General features: G+C 45.1%; 1 protein-coding gene across 4 annotated transcripts; it reads left to right on the forward strand.

Annotated features, from left to right (window-relative positions):
- Window positions 1-7: 7 nt before the first annotated feature.
- On the forward strand, window positions 8-21,368 carry STMN4 (stathmin 4). 4 transcript variants are annotated; one of them, XM_072796193.1, is made up of 8 exons: window positions 8-165; window positions 14,152-14,241; window positions 15,347-15,442; window positions 16,094-16,174; window positions 16,612-16,820; window positions 17,633-17,824; window positions 18,514-18,567; window positions 20,756-21,368. In XM_072796193.1, the coding sequence occupies exons 2-7, from the start codon at window positions 14,229-14,231 to the stop codon at window positions 18,532-18,534; spliced, it is 612 nt and encodes a 203-aa protein (XP_072652294.1). In that variant the 5' UTR covers window positions 8-165; window positions 14,152-14,228; the 3' UTR covers window positions 18,535-18,567; window positions 20,756-21,368. The 4 variants fall into 4 exon arrangements, with proteins under 4 accessions (XP_072652294.1, XP_072652293.1, XP_072652297.1 ...); XM_072796192.1 differs by lacking the exon at window positions 18,514-18,567; XM_072796196.1 differs by lacking the exon at window positions 16,094-16,174.
- Window positions 21,369-22,902: the final 1,534 nt, after the last annotated feature.

Below are 22,902 nucleotides of genomic sequence, written 5' to 3' on the forward strand. Positions count from 1 at the left end.
GCCGGAGGAGACTGTCCAATTGCCAAGCAACCCACTGTCGGCCAATCACGGGCCTCGGAGGTGATGTCATGGAGAGCGAGCGGCCGTGCTGATGGGGAGAGAAGCCCGGGGTACCACTAATTGAGGGAGTGAGGAAGGGAGCAGCACGCTCAAACGGGACTGCAGGTAAGTGGCGATGGAATGCAAATGATCTGAGGCTTTTCGGGCAAAAGGAAAAAAATATATATATTAGCAGCGACAGAGAGGAGAAGCAAGGGGTCTGGCACCATTTGCGTCGCTTTTTGGTTTCACTCAATCAATCAAACTTTGCCAAATTCTGGGGGGAAATGGGGGTGATGTGAAAAGAATGGGGCTACCCCAAAGGGCAGGGGGGTGCGCTGCGGGCAGTCCTATTCCAGATCTCTGGGAGAGAGAGGGCGGGCAGGAATTGCCAGGGTTTCTTTCGGGGTCGGATGTCCATGCTGAGTTCTTTCTGCATAAAAATGTTCTGTTACTCAGGGAGAATGGTTTTGTGCAGAGTCTGGCTCCCCCCCCCCCGCGCCCCCCCCAACTGCCGCTGCCCCCCAGACCAATTTCAAGCTAGCAGCTGCTCTGGGTTTTACATTCCCTTTCTCAGCCACAGTTTTTCTTGGCTCGCTTCCCCATGGGTATCATCCTTTTCTTTTTCCTCTGTCTGCACTGGGTTACTTTGGGCCCCCGGTTCTAAGGATACAATGAGATCACCACCTTCCCCTCGCCCCGCCCCACCCTGAGGTCAACCTGTTCCTACCTGGGCAGGGCTGGCAGGCTGGCGGGGCTTCGAACTGCGGGGGACCCACCACTGCCACGCCCTGGTCCCCGCTGGTGGCCCCTCCGTGCTCAGCCCACCGCTCTCCCCAGGAGTTTAGGCATTGCCCTCTTCTCATCCAGGGGACCAGGGATTTACTGTCCAGTGGCCAGCTCCGTCCCCACGTGGCGATGCTGTCTTTGTCTCATTCCTCCCAGGAAGACACAGTCAGGTGTGGAGGAGTCCTATTGTCCTGAAAAAAAGGCAGGTCCCCTGAACCCTTTGGGGGGCTCAGGAATGTTGAGGCAGCCCAGGTCCGGACAGCCTGGGCAGGGGTACCCCTGTATCTCAAGACCGAGAGACACCCAGGGAAGGGATGGCCAGCGGTGGTCCGCTGGAGTCCTGCAGGGTGGTTGGTAGGTTGAGAGGGAACGTGGGAGAATCTGTCTCTACTGAGGCTGAGCCCCCCTCCAGGGGGAGGAAACCTCTCCTACAGGCAGAGTCAGGGTGCCAGGGGGAATGAGATCATCCATCAGATGAGGAGATAATGATAGTGCTGGAGTGAGAGGTGAGGAGGCACAGGGGCAAGGTCTGTTTTGCAGCTCCACCGAACAAAGCTAGAGCCTCCAGAGACCCTACCCTGTCCTCTGGGGCCAGCCAGCACCCTCTCCTCGGCCACCCTAAGATGCTACCTTGCTAATAAGAACTGTGCTATTCACCTTCCTTGAAACCCACTTAACCACCAGCACCAAAGCACCTGTCAGCAGGTCCCAGCCCTTTTCGGACCCCCAGCTCCTCTCAGGCCACCCCTGGAACAGGTTTGGAGTAGACAAGGATCTTTAATTGCTAGATGGATCCACCACAGAACATTGTAGGGAGTGAGCTCCCCATCACTGAAGGCGTGCAAGCAGAAGTTGGATGACCACCAAGCAGGGTGGCTATACAGATTTCTGCATTGTTTTGGAGACTGGGTCTAGATTAGTGTTTTTCAAGCTGCAGATTGAGATCCACTAGTGGATTGTGAAATCAAATTCATGGGTAGTTAATTGGTATTTTGTTTTCAAATAAAATGGGATAGAGTAGGAAAAAGTCAAAACACATCTTATTTAGTAGAGTGTTTCCTATACTTTTTTTTAGTTATGTATTTTCAGTTATGTAAATATTTATAAATATAAATTGTTTATATTTTTAAACATATTTTAGAAATGTTATTGTATTTATAAATAAATACACATATATTTATATTTGTATTTGTATTTTGGTTACATGTGCATTTATGTGTGTGTATGTAGGTGGATCAGTGACTAGATGCGTGTGAGTGTGCCAGTATTATGACATGTACATACTGGATCATGATATAAAAGGCAGTTCTTTACTGTCAGTCCCAGTAAGAAAAAAACATTGGCTGAGTGACCCTTATGACCTTTTCTACGACTGTAAGCCTATGGATGACTCTTACTAGACTATGAACTTCTTTTTAAAAATTTAAAATTTTTAATTGTGGTAAAATACACATAACACCAAATTTACCATTTTAGCCATTTTAAAGTGTACAGTTCGGTGGTATTAACTACATTCACACTGATGTGCAACCATCACCACCATCCATCTTCATGACTTTTTTTTATCTCTCCAAACTGAAACTCTCCCTGTTGAACACTAACTCTATTCCTCTCTCCCCCTAGCCCCTGGCAACTCCCATTCTACTTTCTGTGTCTATGAATTTGACTGCTCTACATACCTTATATAAATAGAATCATGTAGCATTTGTCTTTTTATGACTGGCTTCTTTCACTTAGCATCATATCCTCAAGATTTACCCATATCATTGCGAAAATTCCTGCAAGGAGATATGTCTTGTTCGAACAGGTCCCTATGACCATGTTCCATATATAAATGTCCATAGTCCACTTGCTGTGTTAAAAGGAAAACTGTGTCTCTTTAGGGAGATACTGCGTTCTAAAGCACCTACCAAAAATTGAGAAGCCTGGTCTAATATTGTCCTTCCTGAGCAGAGGCTTTAATGGAAATTCTATTGGCTGGTGTGGTGGTAGGCGTGTCTTGCATTTTTTTGCTTAATATTTAGATTTCATTTTGGCTCAATAAAAGAAATCCCAGGGCCGAACAAGGTTGGCTGCCTTGCCTCTCCCTACTAGGCCATTTAAGCCACATTTGCCCTCTGGGATGTGAGTATGCTGACTGATAAGATTTAAAGTGGAGCAATAAAGATTGATAAACTGAGATCCAGAGAGTGAGGTGTGACAGGAAAGAAGGCAGGTAAGAGAGGAGAAAAGAGAGGACAGAGTGTTTCAATTAAACCAACCATATAGAAAGAAGGGGGAAATGCTTAATTTTACTGAACTCTTAAGAGCCTTTCTCCAGATGCCTTACATATCTTTTTTTAAAAATATTTATTTATTTATTTATTTATGTACACAGAGAGAGAGAAAGAGAGAGAGCATAAGCAGGGGGAGCATTAGGCAGAGGCAGAGGGAGAAGCTGACTCCCACTGAGCAGGGAACCTGTTGTGGGGCTCGATCCCAGGACCCTGGACTCATGATCTGAGTGGAAGGCAGATGCTTAACCACTGAACCACTCAGGTGTCCCCCATTTGATAACTTTATATTATTTCTCAATTACCCAGAAACTATCATTTGGAGACACAGAATTCCAGTGATTTTGAAATCATAGACAGGTAGAAATGAGACATTTATTTGGGGAGTGAGGTAGAAATTTGGGGGGAAATTATAAAATATTCAGAATGTAATTTTTATAAATGCTCTGTAGAGAACCAAACTCTACACTGCCCTCCTTTTTTTTTTTTTTTTTTTTTTTGGCTTGGCCAATAAACATTATTCATGTATAATTTAATTTGCTAATTAAGTTAGAATTTGCTATATTTAGAGATGTGATAGTCTGGAAAAAGGTTGCTTTTTCTGTTTTTCTTTGAGGAACAGTATGGACAAAAAAAAAAAAAAATCTCTCCTGATATTTTAAAAAGCGTTTCCAGGTCTTTACATCTTTAGTTCCACTAGGAAGATAGGAAAATACACAGATAGAGGTACACGACTCCTGCTTCCCCGTACACATCTATGCTTCCCGTCCCCTGCAATCACTGGTCTTTTCTACTAAAACTGATTGTCGCTGTGTGTCCATTCCCTTACAGTCCTGTCAGAGGTAGATGGTAGGAGGTAAGAGGACAGATCAGATTGGAAGTGATGGGCCTCATTTATGGAAGGGTGTAAGCAACTCAGGAGTTCAGAGAACAAACCCGGGAATGTGAATCTAGAGAAAGGAGCGGAGTGCAGACTGTAGGGTGAAAGAGTTCCAGTGGATCATTTGGATGTCAGTGCCCAGAAATGAGAGCCAGGTAGAAGGCACGGTTGAAACAGACAACGAGGGAATAGGAGGATAGATTCTGTTAGCTGCCTGCACTAACATAACTTACTTGACTATTATTGATCCTGGGATGGCTTTGTCTGTCTTCTGCATCTGTCACCAAACAAATATGTAAGGATCCCATGAATCCTTCTTAAAAAATATATTACCCCAAGAAGTCTAGCTGACCAAAAGTTTTTGTCAAACTAAAGAACTCAGGGACAAAAGATATATGGTATTGATAGTGGTTACAAAGAAAGAAAATACTAGAATTTAGTATCTTTGTCTAATTATTTTTTGGTAATTAGACAAATTATTATTATTATATTTTAAGATTTTATTTTTTCATGAGAGACACAGAGAGAGAGAGGCAAAGACACAGGCGGAGGGAGAAGCAGGCTCCATGCAGGGAGCCTGATGCTGGACTCGATCCGGGGACTCCAGGATCATGCCCTGGGCTGAAGGCAGGAGCTAAATCGCTGAGCCACCCAGGGATCCCTAATTAGACAAATTAGAGTAATTTTTTTGTTGGGGGGCAGGGGTAGAGGGAGAGGGAGAGGAAGAATCTTCAGTAGCCTCCATGCCCAGTGCAGAGCCCAACACCAGTCTTGATCTCACAACCCTGAGATGACCTGAGTTGAAATCAAGAGTCAGATGCTTAACGGATTGAGCCACCCAGGCACCCCGAGTCTTTGTCTAATTATGATGATCAACATATTTATAAAGCTGAATGCAAATGTCAAATATCATAAAGCTAAGGAATATGTCTATTACATTTATCATTGTATTACTTCCTAGCAACTTGAGTAGTATGTATAGTAGATTCTCAATAAATATTTGTTGAATGAATAATTGAAGAACGAAATCAATAATAATAATCCAGAACTGAAAACGTAGATCACTATGACAAAATCAGAAGGTTTGTAGTGCAAGGAAATAAAATTATGCACAAAGCTCTCATCTTTCACAAAGAAAACCATTAGGTGTTGTTTTCTTCTTAATGTAATAAGACATAAATATAAATGATTTTAACTTGAAGATTAAAAATAAGATGTAAAACTTGCAAAGCACTGGGGAAGAATGAAAGAATAAAGAAAACAAGAATAATATTGTGAAAGATGAGAATCTCCCTTGATCATAGTTAAATGTGGGTTGGAAACCTGGCTTTGCTCCTCCTACTTAAACTTAGGAAAGGCTCTGACTCTTTTGGGCCCTTTGTCTCTTCATCTGAAAAGGGTAGGAAATGGAGATGCCAGAGATCACCACAGCTCCTCCCACCTATGGGCAGAGAGCTTGACCCCGGCAATGTCTACAAATCTATTGCTTGTCTCATGGTTGGAGGTAGGTGTGGGGTGAGCAAGGCTTTGTGCCACTTCATACACATGAAGGCAATCATCCATTCAACTTATATTTACACTTGGCCTTGGACATGTAAGATGGAACTTTGAAGATGTTAGCTCAAGTCCCATCTTTATCATTTTCTGCTTGTATGACTTTGAGCAAATCAAGTCACTTACCTGAATTGATCATCAGGAGAATGGGTATAATAGTACCTATTTTATAGGATTTGGAGAGAATGTAATGATAAAATATATATATTTCCAATTTACAACTAGGTAGAAATAATAGACATTAGGAAGAAAAAAAAATAGAAGGAAATGCCAACTGCAAAAAGTAACAAGATGACAGGGATTTCCTTTCTTTTCTCTGTCACATAGGTGTTCCAAAATAGAATATCAATATGTCTGTAATGAAAACATTACATATAAAGTGTGTATGTGCACATACATGCACTTGAAAGCGCCTGGTAAACTATAAAGCACTCCAAAATATTGCTATTGGTGTGACTAGGACTCAGATTACAAGAGTTTGCTCTACATGCTGATGCTTCCAAGTACTCTGAGTCCAGGATCTCTCAACGTACTGGGTCACAATGTCTTGCACTCCATCCAGTGACCCTGAATGGAAGTCTGTGCCCTGGAATTTTGCTTCTAATATGTCGATTCTTTTGTACATATTGAATGGAAAACCAAAGCATGCCAGAAAGTGCCATCACTGTAGATTATTTGGGACTGCCATTTTTCTAGACTTGACTTAATTTTCCTTTTTTGACTGGCCTCCCAATGTAGCTGTTACAACTAGGAGGTGCTCCTTAGACCTAGGCCTCCAGAGCTCTGTGCTTGCCAACAGGTGACTCTTCTTTATTTCCTAGAAACACAACAGGAGCTGCATTTCTTAGCCCATTAGATACCTGGAAGTTGCTTCTGACCACGGTTCCCACCATCTCTTCTTGAAGCGTTTAGAAGCAACCTAAGTGGGGTGGTGATCAGACAAATGCCAGTTCCACAAAGTCAGCTAATCACACACTCTTGTGCTTTGCCCCTTTGCCCTCTGTGGGTCTCACTGGTCCAGGTTTGGCCTGTGCTCTAATATCTACTCCTTCTCCCTTTATAACATGGTCCATCTTACTGCTGGAGAATTGCCAGAGACCCATAGGGCATCTGCAAAACTTTCAGAGCCTCCAAATTCTCACCCTGGGGACCTATTTCACATTTTCATCACCAAAAACCCCTGCGGTTATTTTAGAACCCAGTTGAGGGCTTGGCACAGAATTATATATTCAATAAATATTTTGGAAAGGATGAACCACCTTCATGAAAAAATAATTTATCTCTTTTTTTTTAACCCAAATAAGATGTATGGCTTTCAGTCAATGTCTTCATTTTAATTTAATCTAATTTTATTTAAATATTTTATTTAAATTCTATTTGCAAAAATAAATAAATAAATAAAAAATAAATTCTCTTTGCCAGCATATAGTATAACACCCAGTCCTCATCCCGTCATGTGCCCTCCTTAATACCCATCACCCAGTTACCCCATCCCCCCACCAACCTCCCCTTCAGCAAACCTTTGTTTGTTTCCCAGAATTAGGAGTCTCTCATAGCTTGATCTTCCTTTCTAATTTTTCACCACTCAGTTTCCCCCCTTCCCTTATGGTCCCTTTCACTATTTCTTATATTTCACATATGAGTGAACCCATATGATGGTTGTCTTTCTCCGACTGACTTATTTCACTCAGCATAATACCCTCCAGTTCCATCCACGTCAAAGTAAATGGTAGGTGTTCATCCTGAGTCAAAGTCTTCTGATCAGCACAAAATAACCAGGGTTACTGTACAGAGATATGATTTCAACAACATTTAAGTAGCTTGTACAGCTTATTTCAGGCACATACATAACTTCAACAGGACTAACAATTGGTACAAATGTAAAGAGCCACTTCTCTGTACTGCCCGTGATTAGAAGTCTTGGATCAGAACTCACTGTGTCCATGCCCTGATTCTACGCCAGAGTCTCTCTATCATCTCTGGACATCCTTGCCAGGGACCACTCTATTCAAATCACTTGGATCTGCATTAGCTTCTTATCCTTCAGAAATAGTCCACATGAGATTTGACACATCCTGAAAGCCTTATCTGGGCATTCCTTGCAGTGACAAATAAAACATGAGCTCACCTGGGTAGTGTGGGCAGTCAGATGTGCCCTAGTAAAGGAGATCAGGTGTGCACCTAGTAAAGGATCATGTGGCATCAACGAGCTTGGTGCTCTTCTCTATGGGTTCCTGGTCATCAATTGCATTACAGAAAGCCTAAGAACATGGGTCACAACTTCTTGTCATGTAAAAAGTCCGTCTACACCCCCATCTTTTCATTGCTGCTCAGGTGGCCCCATGTGGGTTTTCCCCTGTGTTCTAGTGTGTGGGAGGAGGGAAGGGATCAGTATGAAGGGTAAGGGTAAGGGTACTGGTACTGGAATTCAAAGGTTTGGACCTTGGTCCCATCTCAGCCATCAACTCAGTGTGACTTCAGGATCTCTGGGTCCCCGGGGAGGAGCATAATGGCACTTTGGAAGGGGCAGTTGTTGGTTGTGTAGGATGGTTATGTGCAGTTCACAGTGTTTAGTTTACCCAGCCACTGCCCACTAAAGGCCTGGTACTCCCTTAGTCTAGTGACCATCAAAGAGTCCCATGTATATTCCTGGGAGTGAGGCTGCCCTAGTTGAGAACCTCTGGCTAGTGATCACCAGTTCACGTCACTCCACTGCCGACATTCTGATGTTCTAGGAAAAACTGGGGGCTCTGAGCTCTTCACTTTAGAATCTTTCCTCCCACTGTGCCACACGAGATCTCCCCTTTAGTCAAAAGCCTTAATTTCTAGACCTCTATCACCCAGTCCTACCACCAGTCAAAACATAATCATTCTGCATCTTATCTCTTTATGGCCTGGGTCTCTTCCTGGTTGGGCTATAGCTAATTAATTATTTCTACTAATTATGTTAATTGTTCAATCCATCAACAAAAATGTGTGATCACTTGTTTTTCTATACATAGACTGTTAGATGCTGGAACCGGAGTAAATGTATAGGTCAGTTTGCAAACAGGATAACAGTACTTGGTGGGATGCAAAGAGTCCAGAGTGTTACTTGTTTTAGGCGGGTCCTCATTGCTTTGTGCCTAGTCCTGGCTTCCAAACTTCCTCTCCTAATCTTTTTCCCATGCTGATGCTGCCAGAAGAATCTTTTGCCTGAGCAGCAGCTAACGATGGAGATTGACTTTAGAATGAATATCTCAGCTCTGCACTTGCTACCTGTAGATTTTGTGTCATTAACCTCACTTTACTGAGCTTCAAGTTCCTCTTTACAAATAACCTCGAAGAACAAATTGAGATAAGGCTTGAATTTTCTGGTACCAAGCAGGTGTTCAAGATGTGGTAGCTATTCCTTTTGCTATTATCATTAGAATCACAATTTCCGCTCTCCCTCTTAGTCAAAAGATGGCAGTGCCTTCCTACTGAATAGAATATAAAGTACGAATGCTTTCCCTAGTCTAGAGATTCCTTATCTTCCTATTGGTATCCTACTAGTTGGTCCTAGTGAGTCCTGCATGCAGCCCAGTGGGCCCTCTCTCTTCCCCCAATTAATCCAGTCTACACACCAGAATGTGAATTGCAAAATAAGCCCAGCACACTCTGGCCTTTGTCATCTGAATCTTGAGTCCTCTCACCACCTGATATGCTGGATTGATAACTGCCTGGGCTGCCCAGGGAGGCCCTGCCTCTTGACCAGCAGTCTGCCACCCATTAAAAGTGCTTAGGAGTGAGCACTAGACAAGAGTCAGGAGGCCACTGTTGTTGGCTCTGGTTCTGTGGCTATTGGCTGAATGAGTGTAAGTCATCTACTTTGAGTTGGCGACTGCTTTGATCTTTGTTATGGCTGGATATAGTCCTGGTCTTCCCAGGTGCAACCTGGGACTGGCCTCTGCCATAACAGAAACCATGCAAAGAGTTTCTGGGAGGGCCAGAGGTTGCCTCAGCACAGAGTTTTGACTCATGGTGCTCTGATATGTGATGTTTTAGATACAATTCCTCCTGGTGGGCCTGACTCATGTCTACTCTGGCCTCTATTATTTCTTAATTTTCATTTTGCCTCCCTTAATTCCTGGCATTTTATCCTCTGTGACTTTGAGCAGAAACATCCCTTAACTCTCTTCTCTGGTAGTCACAGGACAGGCCTGGTTGCCCCACTGCATTGTAGGTATTTTGCTGTGGCCTGACAACATAACCCAAGGTAACCCAAGACACCAAGTCATTTAATGGATTTCACAGTGTTGTGAGAAGCTTGTAGGGACAAGGCCTACAGACTGAGGCTGGTTTGTGGGCCTTTGGGTTGATTGGACATGCCCAGGAGAATGGCCTGAGCTATTGGTGCTCTCAGATGGGAGAACAGATGGCCTCAGAGCCATTCTGAAGCGTCTCTAGGCCATGGATTAGCATAACTAAATCTTCCAAGCGGTGTGCATCCAATCTGTGTCTAACCCACCAGACAACCTGTAGTCCTCATGTAGCTAGGCTGGATGCTGGGAAGGCAGGAATGACTGGCTCCAGTCAACTCTGGTCCTCCATGTTAATGAGGAACAAAGTCAGAGCCCCTGCTGTGGCTGCCACCACCCAATGGCTTAGGACCCCTCTTCACTGCTTGGCCTTCTAGAAGAATCTATGACATCCCTCCTGTCCCCTTCCATTCTTTCTTAGAATGCCCCATGGGTAGAAACATCTTTTGGGTCTTGAATGCAATAGAAATGATGTGACTATGGCTGAGGGTTTATAAGGGCTCTGTGTACCCATAAGTACAAACATACAGATTATCTTAAGGAACAAATCAATTGTATATAAAACATTAGTAGCTGAGATAAGGTGGAAGAATCATGAGATTAAACCTTGGCTCAATCACTTATGCATGTATTAGTTTCCTGCAGCTGCTGTAACAAATGACCACTCACTTAGTGACTCAAAACAATACAAATTAATTCTCTCACAGTTCTGGTGTTCACAAATCCAAGATCAAGGTATCAGTAGGGTTCACACTCTCCCAAAGACTGGGGGAGGAAACATTCATACCTCTTCCAGCTGCCAGCGGCTCCAGGTGCTCCTCGGCTTGTGTCTACATGAATCCAATCTCTGCTTCCCTCGTCAAATGGCCTCTGCTCACTGTGTGTTCCTTTTAAGGAGTCTTGTCATTATATTTAATCCACCCAGATAATACAGAATGATCTGACCCTGAGGGCCTAAACTTAATTAAATCTGCAGAAACTCTTTCCAAATAAAGTCACATATCCAAGTCATAGGAGTTAGGATGAGGACATATCTTAGTGGGGGACACCATTCTACCCACTAACCTGAGTGGCCCTGGAAATGTCACTTACCCTCTCTGATATTCAATCTCAATTTCCACATCTATAAAATGGGGACAACAATCCTTACATTGTAAGGCTATTAAGAAAATTAAAATAAAAGCATTTGTCACATAGTAGATAATCTATAAATACACATTTTTGATTATGTGAACTCTGGCCCTGTGAAAAAAGAGTTCTCAGTTACAAATCCCTTGGCTATGCATACCACTGCTCATCTTTGGAGTGTCTCCTGCTCCCTGCCCTGGTCTTCCTTCTCGGCCTCTCTGACCTATGTTTTCTACCTGGTTCCTCACCATCCTACAACTCCTAGCACAATATCTTCCACAGAAGTGAGAAAGTGCCTATTGATGTGTTTAGTTAAACCATATCTTCCGGCCAGACTGACATGCCCTGAGTCCCCAGGACCTTGGACTGCAGCTAGCATCCAGTCCCTCCCCTAGCCACAAGGGAAGAGCTTAAAAGTCAGAGCCAACTCTACTACTAAGCAGCTGTATGACTTTAGCTAAGAGTCTTAACCTCTCTGAGCCCCAGATCCTTCATCTGAAAGTGAAGCTGATGATGCCTGTCTTGTCAACTCAGCCTCACGGGAAGATTAACTGGGATAATGTCAGTGACAGGAGTTGTAATCTGTGCTCCATGAGCAGAGGGCCTTAATTATCATTCCCAGCTCGGGCTGAGGGGCACAGTCCCTCATTCTAGGTACCTACTCCTATAGAAGATTCCTCTTCTTTCTCAAGAGTGTCCTTTTCTGCCTCACTTCCCTTACTTGGACCCTCTATTACCTAGGTGAAATCTGATGCTCTTCCCTCTCCTGGCAAGGGCTCACTCACCCTGCCAGTTACCCTATCAATCAGCCTGGTTATGAGCTGAGTGTGGAATGGAGCCTCGTGACCAGGGACATCCAGACCCTGTCCAAGGACCCACTGGTACTGTCAGGATCAGCCTGACTCTAAGGAAAGAAGCCCATTGTGCTGCATAGTGAAGAGGGTGGTGCCTGGCAGGGGCTTCTGGCTCCAAAGAACATGAAGGCTCTGCAGGGAACATAGCAGTGTAAGACCAGTTGACCTGGCTTCAAATCCCTGCTTTTTTAACTCTCTAACCTCATGACCCCCGAGTAAGCCACATAAACCCTCTGAGCCTCTGTTCTCTTATCTGCAAATGGAGATTATAGACTTAATTGCAGGGCTGGTGAGGACTAGAGACAGTGACTCTGAAGCAGGTGTGTGGAGGCTGGTGGCTACTCTGACGGAAAAGATACAGGAAAGAAAACTCACATTTATTAAATACCTCCTTTTTTTGCTAGATGCTGTACATATGCTTTTCTCATTTAATTTGTGTAACTTGGTGCAGAATTAAGATGGAGAAAGCAAATTGGACATGTGAGTGACAGCTTACTAGTGAGATCAAGTCTGTGTTTGACTCCACATTGGTCCGGTCCTAAAGCTGAGCCTCCTGTTCCCATTGGTTCCCCTGCCCATCCCCAGCCAGTACAGACCCCAGTCGCCAGAAGGAAAACACCTTATTAAGGATGGAAAGGGGCTCTACATCAGTTTCAGAGTCTTTTGCTTTGTGAGATGCAGGTAGTGAAGCTGTTGGCTCACGCCAACCTCTGCTGGCACAGTGACCACTGAGGGTGGCTGTATTCGTCAGCATTCTCTAGAAAAATAGAACCAACGGGATGCATATAGAAAGAGATTTATTATGATGGATTGGCTCATGCAGTTACGGAGGTTGAGAAATCCCACAATTGGTCACCAGCAAGCTGGAGACTCAGGAAAGCTGGTGGCATAATTCCAGTCCAAGTTTGAAGGCCAGAGAGCCAGAGCTCTCATGTTTTAAGGCAAGAGAAGATGGATGTCCATCTCAAACAGATAGAGTGGATTCATCCTTTCTCCATCTTTTGTTCTATTAAGGCCTTCAACAGATTGGGTGAGGCCCACCCACATTGGTGAGGGACATCTTTTCTCAGCTTATCCACTCAAATGCTAACCTATCCCCGAGGCACCATTATAGGCACATCCAGAAATAATGTTCACCAGCTTTGTGGGCATTAGCCTAGTCAAGTTGACACAAAAATTAACCACCACAGTGGCCAAGGCTCGTGGTCCCCACGATGACAACTTGAGTGAGGCTACTCCTCACTCCATTGGCTAGCAGCCTTAAGTGGAGCCCTGTCATCTACTGTTTCGTCTTTCCCTCCTCTTTCATACTCTCTGGTCCAGCATCGACCATAGACACAGAGCTTTTTCACCACCCCCACCCTTGCTTGTGCTGCTCCTTTAGCACAGTGACCTCCCTGCTTAATTCCAACTCATCATTTAAGACTCAGTTCAGGTGCTGCTAACACCAGAAGCCCCTTCCATGGCTCCCCAGGGCCTTGTGTTGAGTATGAAGCCCCATCTCTGTGCTCCTACAATAATCCTGCATGCTGATTTCCATCTCTGCACCGACCACATTATGATGATATTATTCTATAATAATGTTTGTCTCTCTCATAGTCCAGGGTTATCTTAAATGGGGTCAAGGAGTGCTTAAGACAGAGGTTCTTGGTGGGTAGTGAGTGAGGGGCCATCTGAATGTAATATTTTGACATCCTCTGCCCAGTTCCCTCTGATCCCATAATAGAACAGGCTGGACAGGGAGATGGGGTGGGAATAAGGAGAAATTCAGGACACAGTTATTTTTGAAAATTTCCCAAGTGATTCTGAGTTAGGATCCTAACCTTTGCTTTGCACCAGCCACTTTGCTGCACAGAGAGAATACTAAACACCTCTTGACATATACAGTTTTGGGAAATCCATGTCTGATGCTCAGGGGGGCTTGAGACTAGAAAGCCAATTATGAAACTATCATTAGTGCACGGAGAGGCACCTGGGTGGCTCAGTCAGTTGGACATCTGCCTTTGGCTTGGGTCAAGATCTTAGAGCCCTGCACTGGGCTGCTTGCTCAGTAAGGAATCTGCTTATCCCTCTCCCTCTGCTCCTCCCTTTGCTCTTCCCCTGCTCATTCTCTCTCTCTCTCTCTCTTTCTCTCTCTCAAATAAATAAAATATTTTAAAAAAATTATCTCATGGAAACTGAACTTGATTGTGGTGATGTTGAGGAGGGGGTCTGTGTTTAGAAAAGGGAGAGTGGGTGTGTAGAGTTCCTGGAGGTGGGAGCAGACCGGTAACCTCCTGGGATTCACTCTCTAGTTCTTTAAAGAGCTTCCTTATGTGAATAGCCTATCAGTGGTAAAATATTTTCTTTTTCAGATTTGTGACAGCATCCTGAGCTGGGGGTAGACCTACTCTGACTTTCAACCAGATTCAGCCTTCACATTCCAGAAAACATGACCCTCGCTGGTACGTACATAAACTCTTTATATGATGAGGCACCACAGCGTAGGGTATTATATGTGTACTTACATAGGCACCGAGAAGGGTAAAAGACTGACAGGGAGTACACCCAAGGGTTAAAAGAAGTTATCACTTGATAGTGGGCGGGATCACCATTGAGCGTTTCTTCCTTTTACTCATCTGTGTGTGTTTTTAAAAAGGTTTTACAATGCACATGTATTATTTTACACTTAATTATGTTTTCAATTTGTAAAAGGAAATGAGGAGGAGACTGCCTAAGCAGTGCGCTGGGTTTAGCTGAGAACAGAGAGAGTCTGAGCATAGTGGAGCTTAAAATAAGGCGCAGTGGCCCCAGGGTGGTGGGGGTACAGGCAGGAGCACATGCCAGGGCCAGGGAAGGTGGGGGCCAGACTTCACCATATCAGCTCTAACCTGTGATGTCATGGCTTTCAATCCTTCTCTGACACAAAGAGGCTAGATGGTGTGTGTGGGGGGGGTCCTCCTCTAGCCCTCATGGACACCAGCACTTCTCCCTTTGACCACTGTGCTGGGAATGTCAGAGAAGACTCACTCCTGACCTTGCCACTCAGTGAGGGCCAAGACTGGAGCGATGGTGGTGAGCTTCTTTACCTTTCAGAGAAACACTGCTGAGTAATTTGAATAAAATGGAGTGTGGATTTCCTGCATCTTGGAGCAAAGTAAATGAAATATCCTGGCAAGTGTGAAGAAATAGAGAACTAGGTCCAGGGTGCCAGGCTGGGGCAAAACCATTACTTCTTGTGGTCTTTACCTGAAGGCATTTTGTATTCGGTACTAAAAAGTACCTAAGTCAGGGAAACAATGTGCTGAGGAGGAGGGGGTCATGCAGGTGCTCTGGAAGGCTCAGGTTCTAAATAAGGTGGACAGAAGTGGGTCTAATCACACACAGGAAACCTAAACCAACCTGCTCAGAGCAAAGGGGCTGGATCCTCAGCCAAGGGGTGGGTCTGGGTGGTTTGGGTGCCTCTGTGGAGCCTGGTCATCTCTGGCTGCCTAGGCACCCAAACTGAGATGAAGGCTGACTTCTGAGTCTAGAAGGGGTCACTGTGTTGTCCTACTGGTGTTTCTACAGCCTACAAAGAGAAGATGAAGGAGCTTCCACTGGTGTCCTTGTTCTGCTCCTGTTTTCTAGCTGATCCCCTGAATAAATCATCCTATAAATATGAAGGTAAGTGAGGGCCACTGTTGGGAAAGTAACTTGGGGAGGTTTCTTGGGCTCATATCCATGAGTATCACACTCCTGTCCAATTTCATTAAACTCTTCTCCCCATGTCACATTTTCTTTCCCATAGCCAGTAAAATCACCACAACTTTTTCCAAGGGCCTAAGCAGCTTGTGAGGGCTGATGTGGGACTGTAGCTGGGGGACTAGATAGCAGTTGAAAGTCTGCGACAGATGTTCTGCAGAGCACTCTTGATCTTAGCTTTTCTTCATTCATTTAACAAATGGATGCTTTGGAGGATGCAGAGGTGAAACAGACAGATTCTGCCCTTGGGAAACACCTAGAATAGAAGAGAAGATGCAGTGTAAGTCACTAGATTCCAAGTTGACAGGCCTCCTTTGTGAATGCTCTGAGAGGCCAGAGGTGGAGAGAAGACTTCCACCTGCAGCCACCCAATAAATGTGGCCGTGCTGACAGGGACTTGTGATGGTGTCCCAGGACAATGGCAGGGAGCACTGAATGGCCATGTTCTGCTCAGGGAGGGATGGGGAACAGGTCACCTCTTAATTCTCCAGGGATTAAAAGAAAGGGACAGGTTTGTTCTGGAAATGAAAGATGGGAGTGCTTGGGTTACCTGAGATTGTTTTTTCTGTCTAGGCTGGTGTGGGAGACAGTGTAGGAGGAAAGATCAAAGCCAGCGGAAAGACAGTGCTGACTGGAGAGAAAGAAGAGAGCAGGGTAGGAGGGAGCAGGGGAGAGGTGGCAACAGGCTGAGCCATCAGATTGGTAGTGGGACAAGGAGTGGATGGGTGGTGGGTGGTGGGCAAATGTACCACTGTTGGCCACCAATGAGGACAATTTAAACAAGAACTCCAGTATGGGAGGAGTCTTGTGGCAGAAGCAAAAGCAAAAGCATTTGCTACAGCCATTATTAGAAACCACAAATCCTGGGACCTCTATTCTTGGAGCTTGAGTGCTTGCTGTGGCTACCAACCCTTTAGCCCCATTGGAGCCCATTGACCTTAGGTGCCAGGTTCAGGACCAACCCAGAACACTGGTCATTGATTTGCCTTGGGGACCCCAGATCTCCCATATATATGTGCATGTGTGCATGCTTTTGGGGTGCCAATCTAGTCTACAGGGGGTGAGCAGCCCCTTTCCTGCTCTCTACACAGCAGACACAGTGGACCTGAACTGGTGTGTAATTTCTGACATGGAAGTCATCGAGCTGAACAAATGTACCTCGGGCCAGTCCTTTGAAGTCATCCTGAAGCCACCCTCCTTTGATGGGGTTCCTGAGTTCAATGCCTCCTTACCCAGGCGGCGAGACCCATCTCTGGAAGAGATCCAGAAGAAACTAGAAGCAGCTGAGGAGCGAAGGAAGGTAAGTGCTCTCCCTTTCTTTCTTCCAACTCAGCATTACAGGAAGGAGTTGGAGAAGATAGGAGGTGGCCCTGAGTTGGGGTCAGGTCACCACCAACCTACAAATATTTAGGTAGCACCTCCCATTTACAGGGTAGATAATGAGACACCATTGAGGGAAACAAGGAAGTGAGTCTCTAGGAGAGTACAGTTTGGTTAGAGGGATAAGGCATTATATTACATATGTCCAAGAGGTAGCCTAATATGCACACTAACAAGAGGAAGACACTGACAAACACTAAAGATTCATGGAAAGACCTGGCAAATAAGGAAAGGGCTCCTTAACTGGGAGAAGGAGAAGGTCATGGTACAATATATTTCCACCCCTTTCTATACCCTCTGAGTTTCTTATTGATTCTTATGGTCCAACTCCAATGCTATCTTTATGTAAGCTTTTCATCTTTGAAGCAGAAAATAATCTTCTTCTCCCTTGAATTCTATAGCATTTCTTCTCTACTTCTTAAGGCATTTGTCACATGCTAGGCTGGGTTAGAGTTATGAATATATGTGTTACTTCTACTAGACTTTTTTCTTTCCCAAATTGCTAGGATAGTGCTTGATACATGTATAGTCACTTAATATTTGTAAATGAAGGAAAGAGGGAATGAATAAAGGCAATGAGAAAAAAAAAAACAACAACTGAGGAAATAGTGGGAGAATCTAGAAAGTGTCCTTCCCTCCTGCCAATGGGCCAGAGACCAGGTTCAGGGAGATGTGTCTTCTGGGTGTAGAGCTTTCTTCCAAGGGCCTCTTTCTCCCTTTGTGCTTCCTTAGTACCAGGAAGCTGAGCTTCTGAAGCACCTGGCAGAGAAACGAGAACACGAGCGGGAAGTGATCCAAAAAGCCATTGAGGAGAACAACAACTTCATCAAGATGGCTAAGGAAAAACTGGCTCAGAAGATGGAATCCAATAAGGAGAACCGGGAGGCCCACCTTGCTGCCATGTTGGAACGGCTGCAAGAGAAGGTAAGTGATCTTGGTGAGAGAGGAGACTCCCGGAACACTCTCTTCCTTTCATGGCAAGTATAAAGGACCTACATATTATTTCAGGTAGCAAACAATCTCAGGTAGAAAAGGGGGTATTTCCATTAGGCTGGATCCTTACAAAGTCCCAAGTGATGTTTTAGGAAGTCATAGGCAAGAAACATGAGCTGAGCTTTGGAATTCCTTGGGGGATATTACACGCAGCTACACAACTGAAATTTCTCATTGTCTTAGGGAGATTAGACCTCTTATCTTCTAGAGAAAGCCTGCCTAATGCGAGAGAGTAAGGACAAATAAGCAGTTGTACATTCCTGGCTTCATCCTTGAATGGACAGATTTGATTTAATGAAAGATGATGACTTGGGCTCTTGGCTCTAAGCCAAGGGCATGATAAGCTGAGTTGACCATTGAGCAGGAAACATGATTCTCTCCAAACCTCTTGATATGGACTGAGTGAGTCACGGGTCTTTCCAATATTCTACCTTTTGTCAATAAACCAAATGGTGTCACCTACATATGAGAAACGTGAGAGACTAGGATTGGTCCCACGTGTCAGCAGAATAACAGCCCGTTCTGCTGAGAACACGTTGGCCTCATTTCCTGAGTCTCAAGGCTGCCCCAGTTTCTCCTGCAGCTCCTGGGAGAGCTCCAGCTCTGTGTTTTATTTCCAGGAGCCGCCTGCTGCGCGGTGACTCCCGGGACCCGATCGGTGGCCTCGTCCCATGGTGAGCAGCGTGGTCCCCACTCCTTCCTGCCCATCCACCCAGAGTCTTAGGCCCTTGACAAGAGCTACTAGAAAGATTGGCTTCTTCACAGGGGATCTGTGGAGAAAGATCTGTGGATAGGCCCTGCAGCTGGCTGGCATGTGGCAAGCCCTTCTGCTCTCACATTCTACCCTTCTAAGAGCAGTAAGGCCTCCACCAAGTATACAGATGGGAGGGAAGTAATCTGGGTCTCATTTCGATCTTCCCCAGTTATTGAGGGATGGCTAGGAACAAACTCTTGAAGGAAAAAAATATCTGTGATTGCCATAAAATAGGACATGGGCTCTCAGGCCAAACCCAAAAGGAATAATTGAGGATAGAGCCACAATATGGTATTTCAAAAATGGAAAAACACTTTTACTTCTTCATATTCCTATCCTCACAGCAAATTGATAAAGTAAGCAGAACAGTGTTATCCTTATTTGATCGATGGGGAAACCATGTCAGAGAAGGTCAAATAACTTGGCCAGGGTCACAAAGCTGCTAACTAGTGCATCTGGGAATAGTTCTCTAGCTATATAAGTCCAAGGGACTCATTCAACCCTTATTTCAGGGGGACCAACCCACAATCATCCTGTTGGCCTTTTGTCAGAGAGACCATTGGAGACCAAAGAAAGGGAGCCCAGAAATCTAGGGTTCTTCCCAGAGAGCTCAGCTGAATGGAGGTCGATTCCAAGGGGAAGAGATTGAGAAGGTCCCCACTCTGGAGTAATAGCTATGGAGGTGGGGTAAGACTCAAAGAAGCAAGATGTCAGAGTCAAAATCTGAGTGAGCATCACTCCTTTGGGATCGTGACCCCTATCCACCCTTGGCCACTGATGAAGGCGGGAGGTGAAAAAGAGACAGGTGTGTGGCTTCTGCCCTGCCCCAAGTCAGTGCTTTCTGTGTCAGTACCTGCCTGGGTCACTGACCATCTACATTAGATTCACCTGGTATAGAGTTTAAAACTACAGACACTTGGACCCCACTGGCCTACTGACACTGTCTTTCTAGGGATGGTGCCTGAGAACCTAGCAGTTTAACAAATATCCTAGGTCATGCTGATACATAGCAAGGTTTAGAACCACTATCCTAGACACACCACGACTCACACTTTTCCCAGGGCCGTGGAAAGTTCTAGAGCATTTTCAGGGATGGATTCATAGTTTCAAGTATATCCTGGGCTCCTGGACTGCCTCTGTGGGCTTACTCCAGGCTGATTTTTGATATTTGGAAATGATGCTATCTGGATGATTGCCAGGGTCTGGCAGAGACAATATTTATTGAGCACCTGCTGCGTGCAAAGTGCTGTAGAAGGAATTAGAAAATACCAAGAAGAAAAAGGCATGCTCCCTGCCTATAGGAAAGTTACCATCCAGTAGAAGACCCAGCCAGATCACAATGAGCAATGATGTAAAGCAGACCATGACGTGCCCTAGAGGCGAACACTAAAATCACAAAATTTTAGAGGTAGAAAGAGCTTCCAGTTCATAGCCCTCTCTTTAAAAACCAGGGAGCTGAGGCCTAATTGGTGAAGTGATTGGTCAAAGTCACAGAGCTGATGGGTCTTTGAAGTCAGATCCCATCTTTTGGCTTGATGACATTGTTAGATGAAGAGGGTTCTCACACACCACTTGTGAGAGAGTCCACTTTTTGGAGTTGGGGGACATTTCCAAAAATTCTTCAATTTATACTTTAAGAGCCCTCATCTTTCACCAAGGGACTGAAAAAGTTGCACTTGAAAGCAGCGGTCATGTGGCAAGTGTGTGGGAGGGGACATTTGTAATGAGGCCTGTCCATTCCATTGTGCTCCTTGGGTGTAGCTACACTGAGCTGCTCCTTACATTAAGTCAAGCCATGCACTCAGTGCAAGCCCAGGATGGCCAGGTGAAGGAGGGAGACGCTGGTGGGCTCTGCGGTGAGGTGGGTCCCCCCAAGGGAGGTTGGCCCCAGTCCATGAGCTCCCCCGGGGCCACACCAGCCGGCTCGCTCACCTGCCTCCTGCCAGTCTCACCTGCCACCTTCTGCCCCTTCTCAGGACATCTTTGCAGACCTTGCTCTTCACTTCCTGTGACGACAATTCTTTACTTTGGGTTCTCTTGTCCCTCGGCTTTCTTTTATTCCCAGGGAAGCCCATGTGACCTCCCCTTTTCACTCCCTTCCTTCTCAGGACAAGCACGCGGAGGAGGTGCGGAAAAACAAGGAGCTGAAAGAAGAGGCCTCTAGGTAAAGCCCAGAGGCCAAAGAAGTTTCCAGAACAGCCGGACAGCTCCAGCAGCTCCGCAGTTCCTGAGGCAGCCTCGTCGGCCGTCGGCTGCTCTCCCAGCACTGGGGTTTGGGGGGAGGGGGGTGGCCAGGGGTGTTTCCTCTGCTTTTGGTGTTTGTATATGTAAAGAATTGACCAGTGAAGCCATCCTATTTGTTTCTGGGGAACAATGATGGGGTGGGAGAGGGGAGAGAAGGAGAGAATTTAGGAAAGGAGATAGAGAAAGACTCATGGACACTGCAACCCTGCCCACCGCAGACTCAGGTCAAGTACTTGGCTTTTCTTCACAGTGAACGTCCAGGCACCGTGTTGAGGGAAGCTGCACGTGGGGCAGTAGCCACACCAAGTGAAGGGTGAAGTCCTGGGTGGGGCAGTGGCTGCAGGGTGTGGCAGGAGAGCCCAGGGAAAGGGTGGGGGGCCTGGAGGTGTTGCTTCTGCCCTGCAACAGGTGGGATGAGGTCTGAGTGTGTGTGTATTAACCATCATCTTTTGATCATCATGACCAATGAAATATTTACTCCTGGCCTCCTGTTCTTTATTTCCTGAATTTGTCCTTTGAGTGATGGACAGAATTTCCTTGAATTTGGTTTCCACCCATCAGGTGGCAGATACCCCTTTTGTTCATTAGTTTGACCATCAGAACATCTGAGAGGTGTTGAGTGATGTGGGTGAAACATGCCAGCCTTTGGCATAATTGAAAAGTTTGCTTTTGCTTTTCTTTTTCTTTTTTTTTTTTTAACCCCCCCTTTGGGTTGTCCATTACTGGATTGAGTTCACTGAATTGGTGAGGAAAGAAATTCCATCTTGCCTTCTAAAGATAGACATTCTAATGGTCCCCAACATGCGTGGTAAGAAGGAAGTTCTCTGCACATTGGAAGTGTGGGATTCTAGGTGGTCACAAAAGTGAGCGAGGAAATAAAATGTTTGTTAGTCGCAAGCAGAGGGATCATTTCAGACGCAGCAGTCACTTTATTTGGAATATTAAACCATGAATGGAAAAAAGGAGTCTCTCTCCTCTTCTCCCCTGGAAACAGGGGTACAGCAGCAAGAGTAGGGCCTCCACCCTGCCCCCACACACTGCATTATTTTGTACAGCTTTATAAATAAAACTTTTGGTATTGTCCCCACCCCCACCCACCAGTGGTGCTGCATTTGGCTTCTTCATTTTAGGATAGGATAACAAGAAGCATCATTGATGATGATGCTGAGCAGGAAGAGGAGGAAGATATTGGTGGCTAACACTTAATCAGCACTTAGTAGATGGCTGGCAATTTTCTGGGTATATATCTATGTCTATATCTTTATTTGTATCTATAATTTAATCTTCACAACAATGCTACCCAGTAGCTACTCTTATCTCATTTTGCAGACAAAGAAACTGAGGTATAGAAAGATTAAGTAACTTGCTCAAGACCACACAGATAAGTAGGTGAAAAGGGCCATTGTTCCCAGAGTTTTAAGTCTTTAGCCACCATACTGTGCTGTTTCTCAACACTTCCAAACTAAAATGTGAGTTCCAGGGTAGTGTTTCTCAAAGTGCCAGTTATGGCTCATTGGGTTGTGAGATCAACTTAGTGGATGCCACCCAGCCTTAATTTCTTTTAATAGAATAGACTAGGAAACAAAATATCAAAGTGATCACAGGCAACAGTGGAAATATTGTTTTGTAGAAATCGTGCTTCAATTTTATATTTGCATATGTGTGTTCTAGGTCACAGCATAAGATGTATTTCTTCCTTCCTGGGGGTGGCAATCAAAGCTCTTTGAAAGTCATTGCTCTCCAGTGAATGTGGAGACCAGAGGTATAGCCCCAGGGGCTTTAGAGGAAGCTGTGCTGGAAAAAGTGAGATGCTTGGGGCCATGCCATCTGGAACTGTCTGCTTCTGAGTAAAGGGAGAAAAAAAGTGGCTTCAAGGGACTATTCCCACAAATATACCCCACCAGTGTTTCGAATCTCCTATGAGAAAACCCAAGGCCAGGAGGAAGCTTCATTCTCACTACTCTCTTTCATCAAACTCTTGCACCTACTATTCATTCTCTCTCTTTTTTTT

This window comes from Canis lupus, chromosome 24 (genome assembly GCF_048164855.1).
Source record: "Canis lupus baileyi chromosome 24, mCanLup2.hap1, whole genome shotgun sequence".
Taxonomy (NCBI): domain Eukaryota; kingdom Metazoa; phylum Chordata; class Mammalia; order Carnivora; family Canidae; genus Canis; species Canis lupus.